A 9,902-nucleotide genomic window follows, 5' to 3' on the forward strand; every position below is an offset into this window, starting at 1 on the left:
CTTCTATGAAACTGGACCGGTTAAAACAAATATATTTCACTTGATCAAAGCTTGTTCTTTGCATTTTGTTGGGTTAAAGAGTAGCAGTCTACGGTCTTAGGGGGTTCACGCCTTAACGTTTTGGCGCCCGTTTCCAATTGTTTTTCACCATGCGTTAGATGAACATCCTTGGTCATTGCACCACGTCTGTTTTTCACCGTCTCCCGCGCACGCAAAAAAGTAGCATTATTAAAGGGAATGTTCACCCCAAAATGAACAATTTACTCATCCTCATGACATCCCAGATGTGTATGACTTTCTTTGTTCTACTGAACACAAAGATTTTTGGAAGAATATTTCAGCTCTGTAGATCTTCACAATGCAAGTCAATGGGTACCAACATTTTAAGCTCCAAAAGGACATAAATGCAACTTAAAAGTAAGTTGATAAATCCATGTATTCTGAAGTGATATGATAGTGTGGGTGAGAAACAGATCAATATTTATTCCTCTATCAATTTATCAAATTTCCTTATTTTGTGATTGGCCATTCATATGGCATATCGCCACCAACTAGGTAGGGAGGATAATTTAAATATAAAAAAAGACTTTAATATTGAACTGTTTCTCACCCACAGCTATCATATTGCTTCTAATATACATTTAACCACTAAAGTTGTATGGATTACTTTTCTGCTGCCGTTATGTGATTTTTGGAGCTTCAGAATTGTGGTACCCATTCACTTGCATTGTAAGGACCTACAGAGCTGAAATATTCTTCTAAAAATCTTCGTTTGTAGGCCTATTCACCAGAAGGAAGAAAATACACATCTGGGATGGCATGAGGATGATTTAATGAAGAGAACATTATCATTTTGGGGTGAACTATCCCTTTAAGACACCGTGTCGTGTTAAAATAACTTAAAAACGAAATCTCGAGACACAAGATTGCTCTATTTGCACTGTGTCTAGCTATTTTAGCGCAAGGACATGTTCGGTGTGAACGGCCCCTTAGGTGTCCATTCTTTCAGTTATATTTCACGACATTAGAGTGTTGCCTGAACATGGAGCTGTCTTTCAGCACTACAAAACGACCTGTCACTGAAAAACAATGTCTAATTAATACGCATTCATGTTCCCATTAGTAGCGTTTGGACTAATATAATAAGAGTGCGTTAGCTACAGTTTTCTGTTTTAACGGATTAATGATCGCCTATAAACAGATGGTCATGCATACGCCACCTTTAAAAAAGCTGCTATCTCGTATCACCCCGTTGACATCTAGTGGCTGCATGACGAGGTACAGTCACTGGATTTAATATGTTCTATAATGACTTTATCATGATTACAAGAAAGGACTGCACATTTTAACTGTTTATTTCGTCTATGCTAAGTATACCATTAGTCCCGTGCAGCTGCTTTATGAGGTGCCAAATATAATGTGGTTTGACCTATGGGTTTGACATCTGAATCCCAAATAAGTGCCATGACAAAAAATCGCTGGGCAATGACATACGCCACTTTCAGTCTTACCCAATCAAATAACACGTTTTTTTTTTTGACTGGCACTTGATTGACCCAATTGAACCTCCGTTCTTTGGAGTAGTGTGAACTTCAACAACTGCGATCCTTCAGTGGGGCTTTGGTTTCACAGGGAGGTTATGAGGACGGAACAAAAACTTTAAATAATTTGTTTTCAACGTGCCATGGCATACGTATGCAGACCGTCTCTTCATCTGTCTAAATGAGTAAGTTGTTTCGATTTTGGTTTCTTTTTTGAGTGGTAAAATTAATCTCAGATCAGTTGTTCGACATTCTATTATTTTTTTACTTTATTTATATATATACAATTGATATTTTTTTATATATAAAAAATGTATTATACATTTGACATAAAATACATTTTTTTTTTTTTTTTAAATGCCTGTTATGTTTATTCTTTCTAGGCGAGATGGACGTCAGTGCCAACCCACCATCACCCCCAGAGACACTCAGGGAGGATGGTGCAACCCGCAAACATCTCAACTTTCCTGTTCCCCTGACCAAATCCATTCCAGGTACTGACCTCTCTGAGACGGCTGGTCCTCCTCTTTCCAGCTCTCACAGTGCAGATCAACCACCAAAATCGACCCCTTCTGCAACTCAATATACTACATCAAAACACACTAAAGTTAAAACCTCTGTTCTGTTCAGACCGACACCCGATAACCCAAAAACACCTCAATCGAACCCTGAATCATTTTATATTTCTACAACTACTCCAGCTATACCAGCTCCAACGCAGTCATCATCAACATCGCTGACAGGCTTTTCTTCTAAACCCTCTACAGCACCATTAATATTATCTTATCTCAATGACACATTAACACCCAGCATCACCATTTCTGCTGACCATGTCTCATTTACACCTCTCCCAGAGGGTTCACATTGCACCACCACGGCACCTGCAGCGGTCACCAGTAAGATCCCTCGTCAACGAAGCTTCTTGGCTGCAGCCAAACAGGTGATAATACAGGAGAAAGTAAGAAAGGCTGATGAGCAGGACAAAGCTGAGGAGTCTGGTAAGAGAAGTTTTGCTTAGAAAAGCTAAAAAAATTACATTGTAAAAATAGATTATCACAAACCAATGTCCAGCATCATGCACCTCTGAGGAGACTAATGTGTACCAGAATAAATTGAAATTGAATGACCTTTTGGTTATTTCCTTTCCTAGATGATGCTGATGAGGATCTGCCTTTTGAGGGGCTACTGGAGAAAGCTGAAGCTGGAGACCCCAAAGCACAGAGTAGAGTGAGTCCGTTACATATAGAATTTCACACACATTATTTGTAGAATCCATTCCATTATAATCAAGGAAGTTCTGTTTAAAAGTTATTAAATTCAATGTGTGATTGTTGTAGTTTATAGATGACATAAAAAGTGCAAAACATGCTTGTGCTGACTATTGGGTATTGAATGATTATAACATAATATTGGTTGTGGCTTAAAGGTTTTAATCTATCCGCAGTGTATTATCAAGTATAAATTAAATTCTTTAGTGTTTTCTGACCCTGCAGTTGACATATTGGCCTGGCCACAAGTGTCTATTTGTAGCTTTCTGGAAGATGAGCCCACTCTCGCAAAATAACTTAACTGCTCCTGCATGAACACATTCTCACACATACACTCTCACAGTCAGAGCAAATGCGTCTGGATATATAGACCCAGTTGATACAGATAAACACACACATATACAGTACATTGAAAGATGAGCCCTCCTGACTTTTACATTTTACAGCATAGTTGTTGTATAATAGCTTACTCCGTGTTAAATTATTTATTTTGCAATTGCTTTTACAGTGTAAATCTATTCCTTAAGTTTAGTAATTAGTGTTTGTTTGTTTGTTTGTTTCTTAACAGCACTTCTATTGCTATTTTCATGGAAAAGTAATTAGTTTAACATAAGAGAGGCCAGGATTAGCTATGGTTATATGATACTTAGTCTGGCTTTGAGGCTCTGGGACATTAGGCCAGCTGTTATTGTTTATCATAATGGCACAGGGCTGGTGGGTACTGAAGTCAGTCTCGATTATCCTGTAGCCAAGTACGTTTTAGTAAATGTACTCTCATAAAAAGGACAAAAAGATCCAAATAATTTTTAGATCATGTGGTTTAGTATTTTAATCTATATGTTTGCTGTAGCTTGGTAAATATTACCTTAAACTGGGAGAAGAGAAAGATCCAGAGGTAAATAACCATACAGCTGTTGAATGGCTGATGAAGGCAGCAAAGCAAGGACGGAGAGATGCAGCCAAACTACTTCAGAAGTGCTGGATCCAACAGAAAGGTGAGGGAAAGGAATGTGGAGTATTTTTCTTTGTTGTAGCTTATGCCCATGTACCTAACCTTAAGGTTCACAGATTGTAATGTTAAATAATAAATAATTGTAAATAATCACACACTGTTGAATCAAAACCTGAATAAAATGATCAAATCTGATTCTCTACTGGCAGGCATCACACCAGAGAATGCACAAGAGGCAAGAAGGCTCTCCTCAGAGAGTAAGTTTGAACAGGCAGTGAGAAGGGCTGCAATGACGATGTACTGGAAACTCAATCCTGACAGGAAGAGGAAAGTAGCCATGTCTGAGATGCTGGAAAATGTTAGCCAGGTCAATGCTGTACCAGGTAATGGTCAGAAACTGCAAGGTTGCATTTGCTCATCTGGTAGTTTTCTTTTCACAGTAGCAGTATTCTTCTGTCTTGTGGCCTTTAAAAAAAGCTTTCAGTGGAGTTATATAGATTTAAGACTTTTAACATTTAAGACTATTTATGACTAATACTAGTAGTAGGAACACCGTGTCCTATCCAGGCGAGACACAACAAGCAATTTGGCTACCCACACAAAAAACAACAATGCTGTGTGAAGCAACACAATTATATTCAAGGCCAGTCAGAACATTGTGGGATTTTGGACCTATGAAATTTCACTGTTGGTCTACCCAAATTTACACCACAGAATTAGAATCTAAGCAACTGAATAAAAGGACAAAAACTCTGTTTTACATGGAAGAGATTTTTCTTTGATCACTTGATCATGTTGCACCTGGTTAGGACATGATAGCGTCAGTTATGTAGTGCAGTATCAACTTAATGTTTCTTATGCTATCAATCACTCCTTCCTATCAGGTGAGCCGGCAGTGTGTGGCATAATACCCACAGCACAATCTCAAAGGAAAATCCTGGAAAGTATGGTGTCTAGCGAGTGTAAGTGTATTTGCTACACTAGTTTGAATGTTGTTTATGCATGCATGTTTGAATGTTTATAAATTTAAGTCTGCAAGATGTCTAAATCCAGTTTACAAATTAATCTATAGGATGTCATTCTGAGATCAAAAACAGGATAAATCAAAGTGGTGTATTTAATATTTGTAAGAACTGATGTTTTTCACTCAATTTGACTACCAACCTTAGCTGTCATATACTGAATGAAAATGTTGCCAAAGAAATGCAACTATGCCTATTCTGCTTCTTATACAGCTGGCTCTCAGTATGTGGATGTGGAAGATTTTGTGGAGATGACAAAAAAATTAACAGAAGGCATTGGGTGCACTCCCACACTGAGCACCTCAGGTGTCGATGCAAAGGGAGAAGAGGACACATTAAGGAAAAGTCCTGGTCATGGAGCCAGATTTGATAGGGTGAAGTGCTATGTAACAATATCAGGATCAGCTCAGATAATTCATATTCTGGTTATTTAATTCTCAGCTGCTTTACTTTCCCAAAACATTGGTAAAATTCATTTTAATTTTTTTTAATCTATAGTTTCCATAATTCCATCGAAATCATCATTGTGCCCTTGAGCAAGGCACTTAATCTCAGGGTGCTCCAATGGGACAGTCCATGTAATAAGCATACTGTGATTTGTTAAAAGTGGTAGCTCTGGCAACTTGCTAATCCATCAAAATACAATTTTAAATCTAGACTGCTCAATGGTTTCAAAAGAGTTCTTCACAAAGTAAGAAGTTGATTGTGTTGATATTTTCTAATAGGGAAAAAATGAATTTGCTCCAGTCTCTCATAAGCGCCAACGAAAGTCAAGCTGGGGAATTGGAGGCAGTGGGATGATGCTGTCTACAAGACGCAGTGGTGCGATAAAGCGAGCCCTGGACATAAAAGCTCACTTCTTGGTAAACTAAATAAATTACATATTAATTTTAGCCCCTCATTGGCCTAATTTTGTTGGCCAATATTTCAGATTTCCTCTGCAAATGTGTTCTGCTTTGTGTAAATGTCCATCCTCTTCTCGTAGGGTTTGCAGTACCCTCTCCACATTATTATAGAGATGAAGGAACATTTAATTGACTGGGCATCTCGTGCTGGTGTCCAGTGGCTGAGCACAATCATCCCTACGCAACACGTCAATGCCCTTATTTTCTTTTTCATCATTTCCAATCTCACCATTGATCTCTTTGCTTTTGTCATCCCGCTCTTCATCTTCTACCTCTCTTTTACCTCCATGGCCATCTGCACACTGAGAGTCTTCCAGAGCAGCAAAGGCTGGGACAACTTCCGTGCCTTAACTGCCCTCCTCACTCGCTTTGAGCCCAGCCTGGACATGGAGCAAGCGGAGACCAACTTCGGCTGGAATAACCTGGAGCAGTATCTCTACTTCATGATATCTGTGTTATTTGTGATCTTCACTTTCCCAGTAGCAGATAAAGGCTGGATCCCATGTTCAGAGCTCTCCACGGTGGCCATCTTCTTCACAGTACTGAGCTACATGAGTCTGAGCCCATCTGCGGCAGCATATGCACGAAGGGCACTGATCATCGAGGTGGCATCATCTTTGTGTGCCCTGACCAGCAGGTTGCCCAAGGAGATGGTGATGTTCAGGATGCTGGGGAATACTTTTGCAACCATCCCTCTTGGAGAGTCAGTGGTGCTGGAGCTTAGTGTACCCTGTGTGCTTTACATCTACCTGCTCTTCCTGTTTTTCAGGTAACAGGAATAGTTGCACAAGTCCTGTTTTAGTTTTACTTTTTATTTTTCAATTTTCAGCATTCAGTGTTCTTTAGATAATGACTTCAATGGTGTAGACTAGGGCTGCCCCTGATAGTCGACTAGTTGATGACAAGAGTCTTGGTCAACCAAGTTTTGATTGGTCAGTTGGTCGCAGGAAAAAAAAAACTCAGCAGGAAAACGACGAGCACCGGTATTACCGCTGGTTGGATGCTACGTTGTACAATGGGGTAATTTTCGTTAAGCAGGGTTGGGCATAAGCCTACACAATATAGCAACACACCTTGATTTCAAACTTTGAACTTTATTTTTTATTTATTTTAACTAAAATGTCAAATGAAACTGGAAAAAAAAAGTGCATTTAAAATGCGTGTTGTTCTGTGCATTCTCTACCGGTCGGGTATTTCATTGTCTGGGAAAATACATCATGAGAGTGAATACATTTGTTTGTTCCCTCCTTCACATTATAGATCGCAATGTCCAATTTGATCGGCAAACCCTGGGCTGAGGGATCGGTGAAAGTAACCACCTTTTCATTCATGAAATATAAATCATGGTTCAAGGTGAACGTGTTTTTGTATTATTTGATATTATTTACAGGCTGCAGAGTTGGTCACAATGAACTGCTCTGTGGAAATAAAGTGAACTGAATTCAAAGCACCTCCTGAACTGAGATGTCTGAGGTTATTTGCTGCACTCTAAGACGATACTGTTCTTACAAAAAAAAAATACAAAATCAGAAGACAGAAACAAAGAGTGAGAACCTTTTAAATGTGCGTGTTCCACGAGACTGCACGCCTCTGTATCAGCGCGTCTTACATGCGCGTAGACGGCTTTTCTGTCATCTGTTCTTAAAAATATAATAAAGTGTGTTTCTTCCAGCACGTGTCTGTGTGTCTATGGGCAAATTATTTGTAATATTAATTTGATAATAATAATAGCCTAATAATAATAATAATAATAATTTAATACATTAATGAGAAAACAAGCCATATATCATCTTGACATGGTCAAAGGCATCAGCTATTGGCGATCACTCTGACCATCATTGATCCCTGAGATCATCATCTGTCAGCAAAACCCTAATGTGCATTTCTTTCTATAAATTAACAAAATGTTCAGACAGTCATTTGCTGGTTTTCGAAGAAATTAAATTAATATCATGAATAGTCGACTAATGGCTTAAATTAACACCTACTAGTCAACTAGAAAAATCTTTGATCGGGGGCAGCCTTAGTGTAGACTGAGAAGTATACCAATTAGTAGAAATTTGCTTCAAATATTTAAGCAATGCATACACTAGCATCAGTATAGTTCCTCTTGATTATACTCTTGATTATAACCTTTTTTGTGCTTCATAGTATGGCACGTATGAGGGGATTCAGAGGGACGTACTGTTTCCTAGTGCCGTACCTGGTCTGCTTCATGTGGTGTGAGTTCTCTGTGGTTCTGCTCCGGAACTCAACCATCATTGGTCTCATTCGCACTTGTGTCGCCTACTTCCTCTTCCTGTTCGCATTACCTGTTTTGGCTATGGGTCTGGTCGCAATGCTGTTGATTCAGTTGGTTAAGTGGTTCCTGGAGTTGGAGTTGACTAAAATGCTGGTAACACTAGCAGTGTGTGCTGTGCCAGTGACACTGCGGCTTTGGACTCGATTCAGCCTCTCCATTCTCAAAGTCTTTCAATCCATCACCCACAGAGGCCCGGTAAAACTGATCCTTCTATGCATCTCTACGTTGATTTTACTCTCTGGAGTCTACATCTATAATGCTGAAGGTCTGAAAGTTTATAACTCCACACTCACCTGGCCACAATATGGTTCAATATGTGGCCCACATGCCTGGCAGGATCGTGGCATGGCTCAAACACAGCTCCTCTGCAGCCATTTGGAAGGCCATCGTGTCACCTGGAAAGGAATGTTTCGTCGTGTTCGCGTAGCTGAAACAGAAAACGGAGCTCAGTCTGTTATAAGCATGCTACCAGTGTTCATGGGAGACTGGCTGCAATGTCTCTATGGTGAGGTTTACCCGAAGTGTGAACCACGGAATAATACATCTCCATTAGTAAATATAACGGAAGGTGACTCAGTGCTTGTCAACACCACCATGCTGTTTCTTCAACAGGAAGAGGAAGAGCTCTGTCGAATAAAAGCTTTTGCTAAACACCAATGCCATGTCAAACGCTTTGACAGTTACCGCTTTGAAGTGACGGTAGGCATGCCTGAGGATGGGATCACGAAAAGTGACGATCCAGCAGGTGACATCATCTTGATGGCAAGTCATGAGTTTAGACAGGTGCTCCTGAACCTTGACCCAGGCAGCATGGTAGAATTCAGCACAAAGCTGGAGGGGAAGTTGGGTGCAAAGCTACCTGCATTTGAACTGAAAGCCATACACTGCTTGGACTGCAGCTCATCCCTGGTGCCTGAGGGACGACAGGTCAAGATTGAGCGCAACTGGAGAAAGACCATGCTTAAAGCAATTCAATTTGCATTTGACTTCTTCTTTGCTCCCTTCCTCTATGCTAGAATCAATGTATAATAGAGAATGCAGAGATCCAGGCCTGATGTATAAACATATACAATTTCCCAGGAAGAACATAAGGATTTATAAAAAATTTACTTTCCGTAAATATGTTTGCACCATCTGCACACTCTTCACCTTGTGTACATACAGTCTTTTACTGCTGTGTGTGAATTTGCCACTCCAAGTAATGAACTGAACAGACACAAAACTCCGCTTTTCATCTACTACACATATTTAGAATAAAAAAGTATGGAGTTAAAGCTGAAGTTTGTAATTTTTTCAGTGTTAAAATTAGGGCTGTCAAATTTTACTTTTTTTTAAATTGCGATGTTTTCTTTTAGTTAATCATGATTAATAACAATATCTCATAAGTGAACAAAGTATGCTTCATTCAGATGTATTCAATGTTTTTCAGTCATTTACCCACAACCTAACCTACCAACAGAGTAGTAGGTTGGTACAACAGAAAATGAACACAGCACAATTCAAAATAGGTTATATATATATATATATATATATATATATATATATATATATATATATATATATATATATATATATATATATATATATATAAACAGTATATATTTTTGTATGTGTTTTACAACAGGATATATTTGCTTCCTTTTATGGTATTTTAACAGACATAATGTTTGCACAGTGGAATTAAACAGCTTTGGTCATGTGACTATTTGCACCACTCATGCGGAAAAAAGTCTGCACTGTCATTTACAATCGACAATTCTGTGTAAAATACATCAACAATTACTTTTAGGTCCTCTGTTCGGTGGGATTAAATAGGCTAATGAAAGTGTAGATTATCTCCAGGGTTCCAGCATCTACTGCTGTTCTACAGTATAGCGCACTATCAAACGCACTATTATGCAGATACACTGAC

At 39.0% G+C, this 9,902-nt stretch overlaps 1 protein-coding gene across 2 annotated transcripts; it reads left to right on the forward strand.

Annotated features, from left to right (window-relative positions):
- The first annotated feature begins 1,592 nt into the window (after nt 1–1,592).
- Nucleotides 1,593–9,264, forward strand: LOC127644046 (wolframin-like). 2 transcript variants are annotated; one of them, XM_052127055.1, is made up of 11 exons: nt 1,593–1,726; nt 1,925–2,035; nt 2,396–2,539; nt 2,692–2,768; nt 3,660–3,804; nt 3,971–4,144; nt 4,646–4,723; nt 4,997–5,157; nt 5,509–5,646; nt 5,769–6,457; nt 7,840–9,264. In XM_052127055.1, the coding sequence occupies exons 1-11, from the start codon at nt 1,723–1,725 to the stop codon at nt 9,017–9,019; spliced, it is 2,901 nt and encodes a 966-aa protein (XP_051983015.1). In that variant the 5' UTR covers nt 1,593–1,722; the 3' UTR covers nt 9,020–9,264. The 2 variants fall into 2 exon arrangements, with proteins under 2 accessions (XP_051983015.1, XP_051983014.1); XM_052127054.1 differs by having other exon boundaries at nt 1,925–2,539.
- The last annotated feature ends 638 nt before the right edge of the window (nt 9,265–9,902 follow it).

This window comes from Xyrauchen texanus, chromosome 5 (assembly GCF_025860055.1).
Source record: "Xyrauchen texanus isolate HMW12.3.18 chromosome 5, RBS_HiC_50CHRs, whole genome shotgun sequence".
NCBI lineage: Eukaryota > Metazoa > Chordata > Actinopteri > Cypriniformes > Catostomidae > Xyrauchen > Xyrauchen texanus.